This window comes from Chenopodium album, chromosome 12 (assembly GCF_948465745.1).
Source record: "Chenopodium album chromosome 12, dcCheAlbu1.1, whole genome shotgun sequence".
NCBI lineage: Eukaryota > Viridiplantae > Streptophyta > Magnoliopsida > Caryophyllales > Amaranthaceae > Chenopodium > Chenopodium album.
In genome coordinates, this window is record NC_137845.1 from 54953421 (window position 1) to 54975840 (window position 22420).

Sequence of the window (22420 nt, forward strand, 5' to 3'; positions counted from 1 at the left end):
TTTTAAGAGGGTGAGTTGGCAACTCACTACTGGGAAAAAAAAGATTCTGTCCTCTTGTAGAGTCTTAAGATGAGCTTTGGATTTCAAAACTCATCTCAAGACTACATGTAGTCTTTGTATACATTATTGCAAGAATCCGGCTCAAGACTCCTTCCAAGACTTGCAATAAACTCATCCTAAGGAGCCAAATTGAGCTCGATATTGAAAAAAAAAACACATACCTGTTTTGTTTTACGTGCCAAAAAATGTACATATATGTGTGTTGCTATTCTTTTTGTTGCGAAAATTGCTCCTTTTAGATATTATGAGCCATTTTAGTCTTTAATCTTACAAATTGAGTTTAAAATTGACAAAAATTAACATAAATATCTCATTTTGCGTATCTAAATTGACATCGTTGTGCTCGAAATTAACATTGTTAAACACATAAAACAAGACATTTACCTTATTTTAGAACAAGTTGGTAAAAACTTATACGACATCAAATACAAACGTAACACGACATGACACAATATGACAAAAGCGACATAGCACATAGCGAGTGATATCTTAGGACTGTTAGGAGTTTAGGACAAGTTAGTAATGTAACAGTAATACCGAGTCTGTGAGTCAGTCAGTCAATCGTAGTAGTGGTAGTTTAGTGGACTAGACAAGTCAATGTTTAATTTGGACAACTTTAACAACAATCGTGGAGAGAGAAACACTTCACAGCACAGCTTCTTCCAGATTTTAGAGAGAGAAAACTATCAAACAAACAAACCAAAACAAAAAGAAAGAAACTTGCTTCAAATGAATTGGGATTCAAGATCTAGATTAGTGAGAAACAGGTTTTGAGCAAGTTTTCATCGAAATTCCTCCGTATCATTTTTGAAAAATGTCTTTTTTTAATTTTGTAGAGGGTCAACTATAAAGCTTCTTTACTTGGAAATTGAAACTGGGTTACTTTGAATTTGGTCATGAATTTCGTAGGAAATTTCTGCACCAAATACCCAATTGAAGTTTTGAGATTGGGACCTAATTTCCCTTTTATTTTCTTACCAATTTCTGGGTTTCTTCAAAAATCCCTAATTAATTAGGGTTTTGGGTATTCAATATGACCCATTAATTTTTCTGGGTTTCCTTTAAATTTGACAGATTTCATCTTAATTTTTTAAATTTTAATTTTTTTGGGGTTTTGGGTTTAAGCTTAAATGGATGGAAATGAAGCAGCTTTGCATACAGCTATTAATGCAATTGAAGCTTTAGGAAGAGGTTTTGATTTGAACTTTGATACGAGGTTGTTGTATTGCAAAGGAACTGCTGGGTCTAGGATTCTCCAAATTGATGAAGAAACCACTTGGGATTTAAGGTTGTCTAATCATATGATTATCCCTAATGTTCCTAGGTCTATCAAAACTGAACACTTCCACGAAGGTCGGGAGAGTTTTAGTGTTTGCTCTTATGATGAGGTAATGCTCTATAATATCTCTACTCTTCAATTGGAGTCGATTTTAGATGTTTGTTTCTTTTTGTTATTCTTATATATAGGGATTTGATCCTAGGTCTTGGGCAAGTCTTTACCAACTAAGCGAGCTGACATCCACTCTGTGTGTGTGTGTTTTTCTTGTTGTGGTTTGTGGGATTTGGTTGTTAATGCAAATAATTAGTGTTGATCATCTAAATTGGTTTTATTTTTCTTATTATCTGAAATTTTACAAATTTTATTGTTCTGGTGATGATTGTTGTATTTTAGGTGTGTTAAACTGCATCTTTTTTATGGTTTATTTATCAATTTGTATTTTAACTGTAACATTAATTAGAGAGCATTTATGTGGATTTCACGTTTTACCTATAATTTTGTGCCATTGTCATTGAACAACAAAGGCTATTGCTGTTTTGGTTTAGAAAGTTTATTATAATGATTCCTATGTATGGCTTGAGAGGTTGGATCCTATCCAGTCTCCGATTTGCGTTTTCTAGTTCAATGAACATCTATTGTCGTTGGATTATTTGTTATTTGTGCTTTCAATCCTGAGCTAAGGGTTGGATGATTGAGTTAGGCTACTCGCAAGCTCAGTTGTTCGCTGTATATGGAAGTATAAATTGAGCTTATAAGACGGTGCATTTGCTTGAAGTGGGATGGTAATTCATTCTGCATCATGTTGAATGTAGAGTTTCTGCTACTCATGGTTAGTCCTGTAAGAAGTTTTGGACATTAGAACTTCAATCAACAAAGGCTGAAATTTGAGAGACTGGAAAACTTCTTCTATTCAGATGCTGAAGAGTGGGATACTGGTAAAGTGGATCTTTATCTAGGAAAAGTTCATCTTGCATCTCCTGCTTACTATAAGGCTCCTTGCAGTGCTTGATCAGTAACATTCAGGAGATTCACTGTTCCTCTTTGGCTATTTAAGGAAGCTGAAGGACATCTCAATTTGCAAGGAAGGGGTAAGAATCGGAATGGGAAGTGGAAGCTGGAGGGTGTCTTTACACCTAGGTAACGCTTGTGAGGGATGATATTTATGTATCTAAGAGAAAATTGATTCTTATGCAATTCTTTGTAGTATGAGAAGTGGTAGTTTGTTGCAAATACACGGGAAATGATTGCTCAACCATGGAAAGTTCTGCTAAATGCCATCAAGTTACATTCACTGGCTTTGGAGTTCCATGCATATGAAACTTACTGAATTTAAATGTGAATTGTCCAGCAATATTATGAATGCTTGATGACAAGATTAAAGTTGACCAAACTTTTAGTAAGGGGTGTAATGTTGGTCTACAAGGGTGTCAAGAAAAGGATGACTTGACTCAGAATCAGTTAAATGTTTGAAAAATTGTCGTGTTGGGTTGACTGTTAAGTTAAAGGCATTAGATAATGATCATGAAAGATTGCATTGCTACCTGTAGCTGATCTGATTGTAGCTTTGGTTATCTGGACCATACTAGGGTCACATCAAAATACATAGTATAGGATTATATGAAACCTTTATCATCTTTGTTTGTGACTTGTCTACTTTCTACTTGGAAGCCTTGATTCTTGGAATCTATTGTATTGGGAGTGGTAGTTTTGTTACTAGATACCTATAACTGTAGGGAATTTCTTAAGAAAAAAAAAAGGTTTACATTTAGAAGTTTCCCCTGTTTGGCTCTGCAGAGAGTTCCCCTTTTCACCCCTGTCAGCTTGCGCATGTTATCTCAATGTACTTGTTTTGTCATTCTAATTCATCTCTCATGGCTATTGCATCAGATGGTGAAGCACTTTAATAAAAAAGCTGAGCTAATGGCTGACATTCCTCTTGGAAGTTTCAATTCTGCATTTAATTTTACTGGTTCGAAGCACATTGATGCAACATCCACTAAATCCTTATCAGTGGAAGGGTTTGTCATCCCACTTGCCAAATTTCAGCTTGCTAAGTCTTCATGGGTTCTACAGGAGAATGTCATCAGGGCTATCCCTACTTCATGGGATCCGCCTTCATTAGCTAGGTATGAGTGTTCACTGAACTCCTGTGGTGTTTTTAAGCAAATGACTGGGTTGTATTACTTTATATTTGTGATGCCACTTATTGCTTATAATAACTTTATTTTATTTTTAATTCCACCAGTTTTATTGAAAACTTTGGGACACATGTTATTACATCCATTACCATCGGTGGTAAAGACGTAATATATGTTAAACAGCATAAATCATCACCTTTATCTGCCATGGAAATGAAGAACTATGTTCAAGAGATTGGAAACCAGAGGTTTATGCAAACCGACCCTCGTACAAGTTCAGGTCCAATTAGAGTAAAGGATAAGGCTAGTCTCAGAATGTTTCTTCTATTGGTTGTCTCCATTAGTGTGAGCTTTCATATTTTGACTCAGTTCTCATGCTTGATTTCTTCCGATTGTTGTTACAGGTTGGAGATTCAAGCTTGTTCAACAGCCAAGGAATATATCCGCAACCTGCAAATGTTCCATCTTTTAATGGAAAAGAAGTAAGGACTTCAATGCTTACTTATAATGAAATCCATGTGTTTGTGGAACATATGTAGCTTACTCTGGAAATTAGCATGACGTTCCTTTGTTATTATTATTTCTTTATTTTCTATAGGAATTTATACCAGGGCTGAGATTTAGTATCACAATTGAGACAATAATGCTACTTTGGGGCCAAATTTTTAATGTAAATAAAAATTGTGATTTTGAGTAGCTTTATTTCCTTAATTTGGGACTTAAAATTTACTTAATAGGTACTTGGTGTATTTCTGAAACTGTAGGGAAATACGCTCCACAGGGTACTATTTGAAAATTCCCTTGTTCTTATTTTTGTCTTTGTGATTGCTGACATGATTTTTATACTCTATTTTGTTACATCCTAATTCCTTCGTGCAACTGGTCATGCAGGATATCACTGTCATTTTTAGGCGGAGGGGAGGTGATGATCTGGAGCAAAGTCACAAACAATGGCTTATGACTGTGCATTCTTCTCCAGATATCATTGAGATGGCCTTTGTCCCGATAACTGATCTGATTAAAGATTTAGCAAGAAAAGAACACCTCAGCCGAGCAATTAATCTCTATCTGGAATGTAAGCTGTCACCGTATTCGATGAAGTCTGTTTCAGCATGAACATATAATAATTAGGATTTTCAGTTTACAAGATTATTCATGTAATTACCTATATTTGCAGACAAACCTCCGATTGAGGAGTTAAGATATTTCTTGGAGTTTCAAATACCTCGGGTATGGGCCCCTATGCACGATAGACATCCCGGTCATCAACGAAAGGAACCTGTGTGTCCATCTTTGCAGTTTAGTTTAATGGGGCAGAAGCTTTATGTTAGCCAAGAGCAGGTAACTTTGCATTCACTTACATGTTTCTGCATATTTATATGCTTGCCTAGATATATATCAAGACTACTATTTGCCTGTGTTGCTTCTTCCTTAACCTTGGAAATGTTGGAACTGGCTGGTGGCTAATGATTTCATTGAGTCTTTCCTGGATCATGGAAGACATTTTATTCAAGTTCAATTTGGTGTAATCTGTTTGATGGGTCCATAATATCAAAATTTTATGTTCCAGACCTAATCTTTTTAACTTAGACAATAGAAGCCGGTTTTATAACACGGAGTTATATCTTAATATAGTTTTGTAATTCATCTTTTTGCCGATATCTTCTACACTTTCCTTCTAGTTCTTTTTAAAACTAAATTTATCATCTCTTACTTGGCAAGTAGTCTTGATCTCCTCTCAACACATGGGCAAAATTTCTCACTTCATTGGATGAGTTAGTTAGCCTTCGATTCCACAATGTTAATTATATTGGCGGTGAAGGGGGTTTATTATGGGGTTGAAAACTTATTATTGTGCATTGAGGATTGAATACATGTCACACAGATCTAAATTAGAGAGAGATGAAGAGTTAAGGGCCTGAAAACTGAGAATTATTTATCCATTGAAAGGAGATAGTTTTGCCCGAAGTTTCTTATTGTCCTACAAATAATGATTACTCTGTTATTTTCCAATCATTAGCTCTGGTTCATAGAATCACAGCTAAAAGTTGCATTTCCTCTCTACCCTAATATTGTTTGGAGAAGAGGAGTTTGTTTGGAAATAATTGTCCAGTTTAAACTGGCCTACTCAATGTATCCAGTGCTTTCTGTTGTGTTTTTGTGTTTGCATCTCATGTCTTTGTATCTCGTACATGCAGGTTTCTGTAGGGCGTAAACCTGTAACCGGACTAAGATTATTTTTAGATGGAGCCAAGCAGAACCGATTATGTATTCATCTTCAGCACCTGGCATCTCTCCCAAAAATCATGGTTCCATATTGGGACTCTCATGTAGCAATTGGTGCACCCAAATGGCGTGGACCTGAGGAACAAGATAGTCGGTGGTTTGAACCTGTGAAATGGAAGAACTTTTCTCATGTGAGTACTGCTCCCATCGAGAGCCCTGAGACTTTTGCTGGAGAGCTTTCTGGAGTCCACATTGTCACAGGAGCTCAGCTTGGAGTGTGGGATTTTGGATCAAGAAATGTCTTGTACATGAAACTCCTTTACTCTAGGCTTCCAGAATGCACCATAAGGAGGTCGTTGTGGGATCATTCTCCAGCAGTAAAACCCAAGAAATCGGGTGGTTCAGAAAGCACTTCTGGTGTGTCAAGTTCAGGCTCATCAGAAAGTGTCAACGGCAACAAGTTGGTCAAATTCGTTGACATGTCAGAAATGACGAAGGGCCCAGAAGATCTCCCTGGTCATTGGTCGGTAACGGGTGGAAAACTGGGTATTGAGAAAGGGAAGATTGTTTTGAGAGTGAAGTATTCATTGTTAAATTATTAAGGAGTTTTAGTTTCATGTTTTTGTGCAGTTGTGGCGTCTAGTTTGATGTTTAATGCAAGTGAATTGGTTTAAGTAGCTGTGTAATTTGTTGTCTGGCTATCGGGGGATTGATAAATGTGCATTTTTTCCAATTTTGGTGTTAGTTATCTATTCAGCTACCATTGTAAAGTTTGTAGATAATGCTAATTTTGCTTGTATAAGTTACCTTGAAAATGATGTACGATTTCCTAAAAGCTCCCAAGTTCCCTGGCCATTGAATCATTTTCTCTCTTTCGCTATCTGAATGCAGTGTATCCAGCTAGCTGCTGAACCCTATAGTTGAGCCCGGCACAACTAAGGTATCTTGTGATTTAGAAGCAACAGAGAGCTTCAAAAGCGGAAATATGAATATATGATTACTGCTTAATATGTGGCCATGTGGGTGTACAAATTAATCCTATGAAAAACTCTTTTTTTTTTTTTTTTTTTTTTTTTTTTTTTTTTTTTTTTTTTTTTTTTTTTAAGTAAGAACGAAAAACTCTTTCATACAGGCATATATTTGCTTATTTCCTCTGTGTTTTTTTTTTTTTTTTTTTTTTTTTTTTTTTTTTTTTTTTTTTTCATTTTTCCTTTAGATTTTTTTATTCAAAAATTTAAATTGAAGCAAAAGCGGAGGGTGTATCTTAGAAATGACAAGTAAGATAGACCATGCTCTTTCTGTTCTATAATAATTAACACCTGTTAATAGACACAACATTTAAGAAAAAGTTAATAGGGTTAATTTTATTGAAATGTTTAATAGTTTAAGTCCATCTTAAAATATTAATAAAGAGTTACAATTATTTATTAACTTGGTTAGGCTAGTGCACGCACGGTTTTCACAAAAATTCTACTCATCTATTTGCAATGTACTTACTTGTAAATGATTTTAAAATAATTCTTAATCAGTTATTTTATTTTATTTTATTTTATTTATAGATAGTAGCATTCACAGCAAGTACTTGTGGTGCCATTGAAGAAGTCGTGAAAAAACCGAAAATAGAAAGGGAGTGAGTCTTTAGGATCAAGGAATATGATACGAGTACCATGCATATAGAGAATGGATCGGACAGAATATATTGAGGGAAGTTATTATTGATGATAATTTGCATTGATTATGAGCAGCATAGTGATTACAAGAGTATATGATTTTGGCAACTACAGTAATTCTAGGAGGAAATTATGAAAGAATATATACAATACTAAAGTCAATCCTTATCAAGAGGTTGTGATTATAGACTTAGCATCAAAAAAATTCAAAAAATCAAAACCTACTTAATATACTAAATAAGTGCTCAAAGTAAAAATCAGATTTTATTTAGGCGGGAAAATTTTTCGTGTAAAGTTGTCATGTAAACAAATGTCAGCGGTTGTTACTTTAATGATATTTATTTATAAATTGAACAATAATTTATCAAAGAAAAATGAATTTTAAAATGAGCGCACCCCAGTTAATATGCCATATTAACGCCCCTCGTTAATATGATGGCATTTTCGTTATTATTGAAGCATCTTTCAATATTTAATGTTTTTCAAAATGAAACACTGAAACGGGGCGATCGGGATTGATAAGGTACTACATACTCATGTGTGGTGTGGGTGGTGTATGGCAAAATGGTAGTACATGTTAAGATTGTTCCTAATAACAAAGGCAGCGGGACCACACCATCTTATTGCATCTTACATGGTACACTTGAGAAAACCAAGAACATCATGGGTACTATTGAGAAAATCAAGCTGCCATACGATATTGCGGAGTATCAAATATTCAAAAGATATTATTCATTAAAAACTCTAACATCAATATGAAAACTACATAGTACAAAGCATGCACTATAAACGTACATTACGTACCTCAAAATCAATAAGCAAAAAACACATACAATTACTAATCCCACTTTACATACTCGTACCAATCCCCAAAAACTTTAATTTGGGGTCAAACCTTAAAAAATATTTACCTTTCTTTGGGCCCCTTATTGTGGTGGGCTCATGGACCAAAGACCAAGCCCCACCTTTACTCATCTCATTTACCCTTGTTCAAAGCTCCTTTAGTTACCCTTTGAGCAGCAATTTTCCTTCACTTTGTTGAGCCGCAATTCTCCTTCACTTGAGCAGCAAGCAGCAAGCAGCAAGCAGCAAGCAGTAAATATTCTGGGAAGATTTACTAAGATTTCCTAAAATCTAGAATTACCGTAAGATAAAGTTTGATGGGGATTGGGAACTTTTCGTGTGTATTATAAATATTGATGCTGGAGATTAATAATACTATGAGCTGAGTTTTACCAATTTTACATGGTATCACGCTAAATATAAATATTTTTAATTCAAATATAATTTGCCATGTCTGGTGGATCTAAAATTGAAACAGCATTGCAAGGCAGTGAATGTCTTTTTAACCCAGATTTTGAAATAACTTAGCAATAGTAATGACAATAGCCCAGATTTTGAGAAACATTCAAGATAGGAACATGTAATCTATTCCTTGTATGTTTTTATGTTGAAAATGGTGAAAGTAGGAACTATGAAGCCACAACTCGGTTTGTACAGGAAGAAAGTGAAATTCTTCTATTGACTATTAGTTTGGAGTCGGGATTAACTATGTACCTTTCCTCATTTTCGTGGTCAACAGAAATCAACTCTTCAACAACACCTCGAACTTTTTCAATGACTTTAAATCCGTCCCTGTCAAAAGAGTAGCAAGGTGGTGCTAGGCTTTGTTTGGCTTTTGTCAACTCTTGCTTAAATCTTTTTATTTAGTTGACAATATTAAAAGATTCAATTATCCTAATATTTTGATGACCATCTTTTTTCGTCATATTATGATGTAGGGCTGCAAGACTAGAACCATATTATGATGTAGGGCTATATATTTGATATATAGCAAAAGGCAACGAATTTCTTTAGTTTGGCAAAGGAAAGTAGAGTGCAAGAAAATCACAATTGCCAAATCTCTTTTTCCTGTACTATTGACACTTACTTAAGCGATGCTACGGCCAATTATGATCAGAATATGGTGGTTTTCGAGCATGACTTGGACCTAGTGCCCGGTTCGTCAGGAGCGGCTCTAGTGAATATTAATGGGCGTATTGTCGGCCTGCAAACTGGAGAAGTAATTAGCAACTATTACTTAGTTGATGGGACTTCATTACTCAGGGCTCGTGATTGGGCTGTTGAACATCAGGTTGCTACTCCTCGTGTTGAGTTGGACTGGACTCATGTAGTAACAGTTCCGATACGTACATGTCACTTAAGGTATGCCGTGCATACAAAGTATTTGGATGGGATATTGCGAAGTAAATTGATTGTTGATGATGAAGATCAATCATTGAATGGGATTTATTGAAGCATACATGAGGTCCCTATTAATTAGTTGAGCCTCTCAACTGATGAAGATCATCTTTTTTTTTTTTTTCCTAATTTGTTTTATATCATTATCACTTATTAGTTGGTTAATGTAGTTTCTTTTAATGGTTGTTTAAAGTATTTCTCTTATGTCAATTACGAATTATGACTTTTCTCTTGTGCAAAGTATTTCAGTGTGTTTCAATGTGCATTTCACTCTATCTCTCTTTTACATGCTAACAACACAGTGCCGTAGCTAGTTTATTGTTTATCATACGTTGATCAGTATTCAGAACAAGCTAAGAACATAATTACTAACAAGAGTAACAACTAACAAGGCTTTTTAAATTTATTTATTGTTTACCATATAAAAATAGATAGAGAAAAGGTCAATGATTCTCAGTGATTAGGCAACTATTTATAGAGTTACAAAACCTACGATTAGGTGGTTACAACCATAAGCAAAAAGATATACACTTAAACCTACTTAAAAAGATATCTACAAAAATAACAGTATGAAGAAGATAAATATTAGAAAGCTTGACCATAGGTCAATCCTTATCATGTACGTAGTATTACTTAAAAATGAACCAAACTCATGTTTTGCAAATTTAAGAAAAAATTATATAACAAAATTTTGCAAGTTTACCTTATAATACAAGTAGATGAGACTTCTCTTTTTTATAATTCTACTATTCTATTCATAAGGGTATTATGTCCTAAATTCCTCCGTTTCTAATAATTAATTGCAACCAAATGGTTTGATACAATTATTACAAAGGAAAATGGTCTTTGGCGCACATGATTAGCCAATGAGATGTTTTTTTAAACAGTGAGATGTTTTTTAAACAGTGAGATGTTTTTTTTTTTTTTTTAAAAAAAAAAAAAGATTAACCAGTGAGATGTTTAAGCTATATGCATATATACTTAACGGTTTAAAATGAGGGTATTAATGACATTATGGTTACCCAATATGGTTTGGTTGCACTTAATATGAGGCTACATCTGAATAGAGGTGAGCAAAAATATTGGGTACCTGATTCCGGACCCACCGGGTCCAGAACTGGAATTAGTGCAACCAGTTTTGGGTCCGGGTCCAAAAATCAGGAACCGGTTATAACTGGTTCCAGTTCTTGATTTTACGAACCCGGTACCCACTGGTACCCGAAACTGATTGCATTGCTTAATAATTATGTAGTTCGTGGCCCATCTGAACATATGAGACATAGTTATCTATTGGGCCTTATATTTACCTAGCCTTAAAAAACAATCTTTTTGGTATACGAAGTAGAGTTTATAGATATCAGTGTTCTGCATTGCACACATCTCACTTTTAGACTTTTAGTAGGTGTCACATTAAGCTACAAAACGTGCTTCAAAGGGATTTTATACAAGATTTTGCGTGGAAATTTTAATGATCCCTATATCATTCAATTTGGATCGGTAGAAATTGAAAAAAAAAGTATTGGATATGAAATCTTCGTAGGCCCCGTTCTTTAGAACTGCTCTGCTTTGCTTTGCTCTGTTCAAATCAAATCTGCTCTGCTCTACTCTATATTCAAATAATAATTAATAATAACAACAATAATAATTAATATTCAATAATAATAATTAATATTGTATTGATGATAATAATTTATTATTTTGAATAATTATAATAATTATTAATATTAAAAATAATTATAATAATTATTAATATTAAAAATATTTTAATAATTATTAATATTAATAATAATTAATATATATTAATCATATTAATAATTATCAATAATAATATTTAATAATTATCAATAATAATATTTAATAATTCTTTCAAGTCACCATGGCCATTCACGAAAAATATTCCTTTTTTCCTCCCACCCCCGTGACAAAATTACCATGTTCATTTCTTTGAGATCCAATTTTTTTGGATGCCCACTCAGCTCCTGAACAAGGCCAACTGAAAGCAAAACAGTAATTGTTATAGGACAACCAAAAAAACAAAACACATCCCTAACCAAACAAGTCCAATCAATAAGAATGACCATTATATTAAGGAAGATTACCATTCACAAAACCTCTTGTCAACAACAGCTACATTATCAGCTTCGATGCTAATTTCACCAATATGACCACCATTTGATTGAATAACAACCTGATGCAAATTTAAGATATCACTAACATGCTGACCAGAAATGCAAGGCTGAACAATAGAGTAATCATACTCACTTTGAAACTTTCATGAACCATATTAGATTCACCACTAGCAGTCACCATACAGGATCTGTCGAACAATAGCTGGAAATACTTCCAAGGATAAAGAACATTAATTATAGATAGCACACAGCTTAAAACTGCAGAAACCCAATGATATTATTTGTCCTTCAGAATTTGTAAAATTTCATATGAACAAGTCACTTCCTATAATCCAAACTTCTGAACCATGGCAAACAAGTGGGTGAAGCAAAAAATATTTCTTGTGACAAAATCACTTTGCTATGCGTAGTTTGTGTTCATTCCCATCCCTCTGATGATCACTAAGTACCTAACCATTTACGGAAAAGATAAGAAAATATATTGATATTAATAAGCTCTATCAAGAACTTATCATTTCAAGTTATTAGCAAAAGGATTGAGGATTTGAGATCAAACTGCTTGAAAACCGGGACTACATATATAGGGAACTAAAAGTCTATTATTCTGCAGCAAAGCAATAACCACATCAAACACTGGATCGCAAGTCTCAACTGTGGAATATGACTGCCAGCTAACAAAATAAATATCCAATTCCTATCCTTGTCTTTATCTCAAGCTGGTGAAACATCAGCCCATGGAACTGGAAAGATCTTGCTCATGTATGATATGCATTAAAAAGTTGAAACAAAGGATATTTTTACTATTTTTCAACAAGGCCCTCAAGTGGGAATAATATGAATGGATCCAAAGATGTAAAAAAAGCTAAAAATTGGAAAATTTTGTGTTGATTATGTTGCTTTTTAAAAGGACTTCGAAAGAGAATGAGATGACTGCCATGATTTAAAACTGTAATTTTACATCTATATATATCAATGGCTCATAAATATCATACCTGCTTGGCAGAATGTATCGCAATTCCATTACAGGTAGCAACTAAATCACCAGGGCATACACCTTTTTCATAAGCAATTGAACCTTTATATACCTGATATTGAAATAACACCCTTCACAGCATTCAAGATATGCAAATAAAATTTAATTTCCCTCCACTTTTTTTTTTTTTTTTTTTTTTGGTTGTCTATCGTTTATATGAAAAGTATTTATAGCCTATAATATTCACCTTCCACAATTGTATTTTTTCTATACACACTCAAATAAAATATTTTTTTACTTATTTATTTTTCCTTAGGTAATTTGGTTATAAAAATGAACAAATAAGTAGTATATTAAGATACTATAAAATTTTTTAAAGTATATAATTGTTAAATTTTGTGTTAATGTTATACTTTACTATACAAGTTAAATTTAGTATTTTTTTTTCCCCTTTCACCAAAAAAAAAAAAGTATAATTTAATAAAAATCGTGCATTGCACGGGATTTTAGCTAGTTCCAAGTTAATCTCCCATCACAACTTTATGTATTTACTAGTTTAGTTCCCGTGCCATGCACGGTAATTTTCAATAACTATTGTTTGGGTCCAATTTAGCCTATTTGGGCCCGGTCCATAAATGATCCAATTGCAAGCCCAAGTCAAAGGTTCAACTCTCCAATCCATGCCAAGTTAAAGTCAAGTCAAAGCCCAATCAACATGACAAGCCCATTTGGCTTTAGGCCCATTTCTCCCATTGTGCAAAGGTATAAAAGCCATCAATTGTACCATTTTACATTCACTAGTTGTGGTATCGTAATTTCTTTATTGCAATTAATGATAAAGTTTTGTCAAAAAAATAATAATAAAGTTGATTTAATTTTGAATATCTTCATTATTATAGTTAGATAAGTTTAAGTCTAATTTGTATAGGTTTTTTTTTTTTTTTTTTAAAAAAAAGTCTAATTTGTATTCGCAACATATGCATGTGATACACTACTTTTGAATAAATCTCAATATTAGATTATTTTTTCAATTTACATATATGAAGATCATAAAATTTACATACAAAGATCTTGTTTTTCAATTTGTATGAATCTCAGTTTTATGTTTTATATGAAACATAAGGAAGAGAGAGAGAGACAGCAAACAACAAATGAGGTGTGCTTGCCTTAATCAATTCAATAACCTGAACTAATAGTTCCACACCATAGTATAAGATCACATCAACTCAAAAACTCAAATTAATAGTTCTAGACAGTAGCGTAAGCTCACATTTATTCGAAAACTTAAACTAATAGTTCCGGACAAACATAAGATCACATTAATTCAAGAACTCGAACTATTAAGTTCTAAGCAATAGCAAAGCACATACCGCCCTCAACATAATGAATGGTTCAACATTTTAATCACTTTAACTCCATTGCCATTCTCAAAACCACCAAAACGAAAGACCCATTCTACACCAAAAAAGAAGAAAGAAAGAAAATGTGCATCTTGATAAAAACCTGATTAATTTGGTCAATTTTGATTAATTACTCAAATGTAGAAATAAAATTCAAAAACAAAAAGGGGAAAAATGCTCGAATTAAATCAAACATATATAAGTAAATTTCTTACGGAATTAAAAATTAATCAAACAAAATTTATTACAAATTTAAGATTATGAAATTCATCATCTGTTGTCTCTTCATTTCCATTCTCGTTCTCATTCTCACTCTCCCCCTTTTCCATTTTCCAATGCATATGATGGACCAGATTATGGGACTCCAAGCATGGCTTCATCATGAGCATTCTGGATTTTATCCTCAATCTTTGCCTTCAAAATGACAAGAAAGTAACCTCCATTAGGTAAGCAACTATACGTCAAAATACAGGAAAAGTATGCAAATATTGGGGAAAAACGAAGAGAATAGACCAGAATAGAGAGAAGAAAGAACAAGTCGTGCACTGAATTTTTTTTTTGCAACTTTGGAATATTTTATATCTTTCTTGTGTGGAAGTATTAAACATAGTATTGAATGAGTTTAATATCTCACAAATAATACCCAAAGTTGCAACATGGAAAGAATGTTGAATTCAATTCACAATTAAACATGATTTATCATAAATGTAGTATTAAACATAAACATGATTTATCATAAATTAGATGGTCAAAGTGTGGAAGTATCTCAAAAATAGAAAAGATCTACATGATTTAGGGCACAACTCAAAATCAGCCATCCCAAAGACATAGAACCCTCTCCATTGCTTCCCTAAGACATTCCTAAGTTAAAAAGAAGGAAATTTCTAACTTTTTTAAATTGTTGATTTATCCCTGAAACTACATGACCAAGATTTTAATACAAAAGACCAGTTGATAAACATAAAGCACATGCACTGTGCATTCCTCGGCATCATTGAACACCTTCCAAGCGACTGCTCGTTCATATGAAATCGGTCTTCCCATGCTTGACATACAGTTACCTCTTTGTAGGCAAATGAAACCCTGAAAATAGCACAAGAAAGCAAATGATAAATACATATTTAAGGATCAAGCTGAAATTTAACATAAAGTAGGATCAAGCGAAACAGGGGAGAGGGGGTTTAAATGAGATTACACGAAGTATTTCTTACACTGACCTGCTGCATTATTTGAAGCTACTCAGTGAAGAGGGTTTTACGGCCCTGCTCATCGAAAAATTATAAGAGATTTTTCTTGCTTCTTCATTTTCAATTGTGTGTGCAAGAGGAAAAATGACTTGACCCCCAACACATCCAGTACGAGCAACTGGTATGGTACAAGGAGCAGCTTTGACAGCAGCTACTGCATAAGCAACAATGCCGCTATCAGGCCATTCAGATCGATGTTCTCGCAAGAATCGAAGCAGTACTGCAGGAGGCACATTATGCAACATAGTATTGAAGGAGAAGATGAGATAATGGGGCAAAATTTACGCCTAAAACAGAACAAGAAACACAAAAATATGCATTTTAATTTAGATGACTAAAGCTAACATGAGTCCATGACCATCCCTATTACACAAGTAGAGTTATGGGTCAATATTCAATAGGTAAGCAGCTATACGTCGAATTTTTAGAGTTCTGCTTTCAGTCACAAGATTTGCCCACCCAAAAACAGCAACAGAATTATGATTACGTTTTAAGAGTAGAGTACCTCTAAATATTTGAACTGAAGGCTTTTACCAATATGCTTGACCAGTGTCGCATCAGCAGCAGCTAAAGGCAGCAAGGGAGTATAATCTTAGTTTTACTTAACTTCACATGATCACATCAAATGCATGGAAGCACATATGTAGTACCGAGTATAAGGCAATTGAGGATAACATTTAAAAGTTAAAATGAACTACAGAGAACTTTTACTATCAGTTTCAATCCTTGGTGCCTGCACCCAGATGCAGAGTCATCATCTTTCATGTACTACAATGTGTCCCTGAAGTCTACCTGACTAAAGATTATCCACTTATCAATTATCATATTAAACTATTTAATCAATAAACTTTTGCCACTCTTTAAGTCTATAATGAAAACAGACAACGTGAAAAAAAAAGCGTAGAGAAAATGATAAAAGAAAAGCTCATACTTTATAGTTTTTATTACCAATCTTGAGCAGATTGAGCCAGAAAAGAATGAGATATACCTTCAAGGGGGTTTTAATACAAAAAAATAATTGAGTATAACTAACTGCCTCCTCCGATGATCAGCTACATTTTACTCAATTATTTGACGTCAATGTCTTCCGTAAAAAAAATCATTAACATAATTGAAATCACTAATATATTTATATATCATTAAGCTAAGAAACTATAACTTTGACTAAATCACCTATTGTGAGTTTGATGAATTGTAAATTTTAAAATATTTCAAGAGTTATATAGAACCTGAGAAGAGAGGCATAGAGAGGGTTAAGTTGCTCTCCCAACAAGGCAACAAGAGTAGAAACACTAAGAGCAATATGCCATTTATGGTCCACCCTAGAAAAGTCACAAAAAGTTATGAGCACCAAAATTAGCAATTAACAGTAATTCATGAAAAATGCAACAATTAGCGCAATAATATACACAAATTCGAAAACACCACTCTTATTAAAAGCATAATGATATACAAGGTACAAATAAATTAATATAATGTTATTCACAGAACATAGCAATTCAAAATCTTTATCTTATTTTCAAAATCCTGATCCTATTTCAAACCTAATATGGAGCAAATTAGCATTTGACCCATTATATTAGCATAATGGTATATCCAAAGTACTAATAACTTCCCACAGATAAGAAATCAACATCATAAAGAACAATAAAGAGGCTAGCATTTTAAAAAAGATACCTGAGCCATGAAGAAGAGGGTTTTGAATTCGTATGTATCATCACTGTACTTCTCAAAGTACTAAATTTGACAATCCAACCAGCTTCTCTAGCTCATTATTATCACAATGTTTAGGCAATAGCTCGTCGGGGTCAGTAAAGATTTTAGGTCCTCCACATCTCTAGCTAACTCTCCATTACAAGATTCTAAAAATTTGATAAACTGACTCAATAAATAAACAAGAAACCCTAGATTAATCACTAAAATTCCAAAACAAATTGAAAGTAGAAGAAGAGATTACGATCGAGGTAAGGAGCGAATAAGATGAGACCGTTGGCCATAACGCTGATAATCTACGAGCTTGAAATCGAGCTGATAATTACGTGAAAGAATGGAATCGAAGAACAAAAAGTGAGAAGATTTAAGGGAGAAAACATCACCAACAAAAAAACAAAACGAGAGGAGCGAGTAGTTTCCTAATTCCTATTTATTATTGCACTTTTTCTCCGCCGACTCTAACTCTAATCCTCTATTTTTTTTTTTCCTTTTTGAATACTTCCTTCATTCTCTTTATTACTTGACCTGTATTCTTTTTTAGGAAGTTTCTTTTTACTTGACCTGTTTCCTTTTATGGCAAATATAACACTACATTTTTACTTATTTATCTTCATGACCAATTCAACATAATATGACACTACACCCTCTTACCTAGGGGTGAAATAAACTCGGTTTAAAACTGAACCAAACCGAATAACAAATATGGTTTGATTTTTTTTAAAGTGGTTCGGTTTCGGTTTTGAAAAAATAAATATTTCAGTTTTCGGTTCGGTTTCGGTTTGAGAAAGTGAAAACCGAACCAAACCAAAATTAGGCCCAAACCCAAAAAAATACCCTAGCCCAATAGATTTAACCTTAAGTATATAAAGGAAAAAAAATCCAAATTCTCATATTTCACCTCTCCTTTCCTCTTCTCTCTTCTCCGCGGCTCCACCCTTCCTCTCCTCTTCTCAGTCGTTTTTCACTCTATCTCCAATGTTATTAAAATCGCGATTTGAATCGTAGAATCGTACGATTCTACGATTCAAATTTACAAAACGATTTAAATCGTTGATAAAATCGCAATAATAAGGGTATAATCATTTCCCTTTGTTAATTGTTTATATTATACATGCTTGCTTAACGTAGGGTCTGTTCAAATTTACTGAAGTGAACTGAATAGATCTGAAATGATTTTATGAGAGAAGGAAATTAGGACTTGAATTGAACTGAACTGATTAGAGCTGAATTGAACTGATTGGAGCTGAACTAAACTGAAATTAAGCTGAAGTGAACAGGCCCGTAGTAGCAATTCCCTCAAAAAAAAAATGTAGTAGCAATTTATGAATTTTATAATTGTGATTTCCATGTTCAATTGATTATTGTTACCTAAAGTTTTATGAAACAAATATATTATATTTACTCTCGTTCTTAAATTAACTCATAATTAAGGTTTCTCAAGTACTTTGCTTGATGAGGTAAGACAAGATCTTAGGTATAATCAAAATCTTAATTGGGAACTCTAATAATCCACATACATTCCTCTTTATATTGTTAGGTACATGATCACACTTACAACACCATCCTGCCAAAGCCAATCTCAAAATAAAACATAACTCAACGAAATTTTTACATGAAAAGGGAAGTTTAGCACAAGTATATAATTGAACAAGACCTGAAACTGCCTTATTGCTTAATAATCCTATAAATGCTAATTACTTTTCCATATATTTAGATGATCCACGTTGAGTTGTCGAGTCGTTTTCCTGTAGACACATGTTCTAGCATTATCACACCAACCTCTACCTTGCACAAGAAGGTAAAATTTGAAGTTAAACAACCATTAAGAGAACAGCAACAGCACCATCTTTAAAACTAAAGCATCCAATTATAAAAAAAAAGTGAATCTAGTTCAAAGGCAACACCTACTTATAGTGCAAGATATGGAATAAACATATATTAACATATCACAATTGCAAACCAAAGGTTTCCGAATAATTTTGAGAATAAATCATTATAGAAACCCTTTCAAAATTCCCCTTAATAGCAAAGTCCACTTGTTTCTGAAATATCATGTAGTTAATAATTTACTGGTAGAGCAATTTTAGATTTTCAACAAGTATATAGCCTAGAAGTATCTATAATAATTAATCAGATATCTTATAATCTATGTACATGAAAATTAACTACTTTTTCATCTTTCTCAAGATGTACACATATAGAAAAAAACTGTCAAGAGCAAATGACCATGAACATATTTTGGTAGAGAAAAAGGACATCTCAGATCATAACAGTTTAAACATCTCATATATAAATTAATTTCCTAACCATTTCCGGTAAATATCACCAAATTATTTAATTGATAAGAAAAAAAAATACTATGTATATAAGATTTTTGAACTTCATAAATAGAAAAAAAAGATACTTGAAAAGCACAAGGAACATCATAAACAAGGTTCTTTAGCAACGTGGGATCAGCACCAGCTATTCCCACCAGCTCTAACACATCAATTCGCCTCTGCCTCGACAAACAACGGTCCTTCCTTGGCACAATCAACGATCAATTTACCCTCAGATAGTTAACCTACCTGCAAGAGGGTAGAAATTAACAAGAACCTTAGACAATGATTCACTAAAAATTTTTGCAGCATCTGCATTTCCTTTCTCTAGTGACTTGTATAAGTAAATTGTCCTCTTTATAACAACAATGTTTTGGTCGAAGTTGCACAAGAAGTAATGCCCTTTTTCTGTTTTCTCCGATGGTGGAACTCTTGTAGGCTCTTCTTGCTTTATTTCGATCCCGAGTTTCCCATCACAAGCAACACTCCCCATTTCGAAACAACTTTAAAAACATGTCCTGCTAGAGCACCCACGGTGCACAGATTTACTACAAATATTAGTTTGTGAATAACCCAAGATTGTGAAGCTTTGCGTTAAGTTGTTGCATGTAACACTTATACGTACAGTTCCATTGCAGTTGCACATCTCATTGATATAATAATGAAAGTAATTTACGTATATAATTCATATCTTTAACAAAGACAAAATACCTCAGGAAGAAAGCTTTCTAAATTGATGTATAAGAGATTGAACATTCATATAGAAAAAGTATAAGAGATGTATTATATGATAATGCATTTGAAGAAATTTTATGATTACAAATTTTGCACAAAGCTATAATATAGGCCTTAATGCCTTATTCACAAAAGCAAGAGATCCAAACAATGCAAGTGAGTGAACCTGCCGAAAGTGAACCTCTTATCATTCTGTAAATGGGCAGACAAAACATTACAAGATTTCATTATAAGAATCAAGCATTATAGTGATTTTGTATAGTATGAGGAGATGAGTATAGAGAAATGCAACACACACACACACACACAAAAAAAAAAAAAAATGAAAAAGGGTGAAATTGGGGGGGGGGGGGGGGAAACAGGATAATATAGCGAGCATCCATAGAAAAGGACTATGTTAGTCGTTGAAGGATAAGGAGACCAAGATGGAGTGATCTCGTGAGCAGGGTGCATAGCTGCCACAAGAGTTCCATAAGACAAAAGAATTTATTGCTAATAAACATATACAATTTACACATCTATATCCAAATTCAAGCAATCACACAACCACCAGATTGCATAAGCTTTGAGTCCCTGCCTTTAATATTTGGATGTGCATATAAACATTGTAAACAATCCAAGCCTAATCACCATGAGCATTTATCACAACTAACTATAATCTTAATGAGTAAAATTATAAAGTCCACTGGTCATGAATAGAGATCTTTTACACTTGTGAAGATGATTTGCAGAGCATTGAATAAAAATTGCTACTATAAGTAAAAGTATATTGTTTTTGAATGAATATCTTTGCTACAAGAATGACTCCTATGAGAAAAAGAATTGAATGTGCTTTTATGAGGTGCTGCAACCGGGTTTCCATATCACATCCAGTACTTGTTTAAAGGCAAAGATGGACACTATTAGCATGGAACTTATCCTTGTAATCCATGAATCTTACAACCATTTCCTGCAAACCCCAAGATTTCCTTCCCAAATTACATAGAACAACACAAGCTTAAGCACTCAATCAACCAAACCAAATAGCAAATTTCAATATTCAAATCCAAAAACTAATTAATCAAACCCTATTCAATTCAATTCCCAAATTCGAATTTGAACCCCAATTTGTAAGATCCCAAGATCCTAATCCCAAATTTCAAAAACAAAATCAAATTGCAACCAAATTAAATGAAGAATTAAAGAGCAACATCAACAAAATAAGAGAGAGAAAGAAGGGTTACGAATTCACCCTTTTACAATAATCATGTATTTACCAATAAGGCAACAGATAAATTAAAGACAGAAGCGAAAAATTGAAGAAACAACAGGAAAAATAATTAAAATCACGTAATAAAACATATTAAAGTTCAAAGCTAATCATATCAAACCCAATTCAGTTGAATTCCTAGATTCAAATTCGACCCAAATTTGTAAAATCCAAAAACCCTAAATTTTAAGTCACCTGAAACATTAATTCTCTAGCGATCATCGGACTTCCGATGTGAAAGATTCGGCGAAAAATCGCCACTGTTGATCTGAACTTGCTCTCCCCTTCCGCCGCTACGACATTTTCTGGTAATGGCAAGCAACCGATCAATGTTGGTTCTTCAGATGTGGCTCTACTCTTGAATTTTTGGATCAGACCATTGGGGTTGTTGGAAATGATGTGAAGATTCATTTGTTGGCAATGCAAGCCTTATTTGTCAGCACCATCCATCAGTAAGAGAAGAAAAGAGAAAAACAAACAAAGTGTCTATTCTAAAGTAAAAAGCAAGGTTGCATGAATCATCAAAGAAAGAAAGAGAAGGGCAGAAGTAGAAGAAGACATGTGCTTTTCTTGAAAATTAAAAAAAAAAAAAAAAAAGAGGTTGATGCATGTGAAGTGCACATGCTCTCGCACACGTGATTCCCATGCTCGAGCACTGTTCATAAGGGGCATAGGTGAGACTTTTTAAAAGGTGAGGATTAAGTTTAATTTACACGTGTCATAACTTGATTTGTCCGAAAAAAAAATTAATCAAACAAAGTAAAAATAAAAAAAATAATAAAAAAAAAAACCACCACCACCTTGGGCAAAACCACTTCAGCCACCACTATCCCTACCACCACCCAAACCCAGACCCCAGATCCACCACTCCACCCAGACAGGAATCCATCGCCACCTAGAAACCCACCACACCGATCGGAATCCCACCCAACCTAACCCCAAAACCTTTTTTGAAAATCGAAACCCCACTAACCTTGATTGAGCCATTCGAAACCCCAGCAAACCAGATCTCAGGAAACGAGGAGGGGAGGTTTGCGTGCTG

At 33.7% G+C, this 22420-nt stretch overlaps 1 protein-coding gene and 1 long non-coding RNA gene across 5 annotated transcripts; one reads left to right on the forward strand and one right to left on the reverse strand.

Annotated features, from left to right (window-relative positions):
• Positions 1-678: 678 nt before the first annotated feature.
• On the forward strand, positions 679-6518 carry LOC145570645 (MACPF domain-containing protein CAD1-like). The gene is made up of 7 exons (XM_081629780.1): positions 679-1448; positions 3227-3465; positions 3585-3780; positions 3882-3959; positions 4369-4552; positions 4655-4818; positions 5676-6518. Exons 1-7 carry the CDS (start codon positions 1191-1193, stop codon positions 6303-6305), a joined length of 1749 nt encoding a protein of 582 aa, XP_081485906.1. The 5' UTR covers positions 679-1190; the 3' UTR covers positions 6306-6518.
• An 8306-nt stretch (positions 6519-14824) lies between these two features.
• On the reverse strand, positions 14825-17523 carry LOC145572675 (uncharacterized). 4 transcript variants are annotated; one of them, XR_014096919.1, is made up of 5 exons: positions 17321-17523; positions 17041-17225; positions 15869-16685; positions 15334-15583; positions 14825-15199 (listed from the first exon to the last, which is right to left on the reverse strand). It is a non-coding gene; the product is annotated as an uncharacterized LOC145572675 (long non-coding RNA). The 4 variants fall into 4 exon arrangements; XR_014096921.1 differs by having other exon boundaries at positions 15869-15930; positions 16593-16685; positions 17041-17523; XR_014096920.1 differs by having other exon boundaries at positions 15869-15930; positions 17041-17523.
• Positions 17524-22420: the final 4897 nt, after the last annotated feature.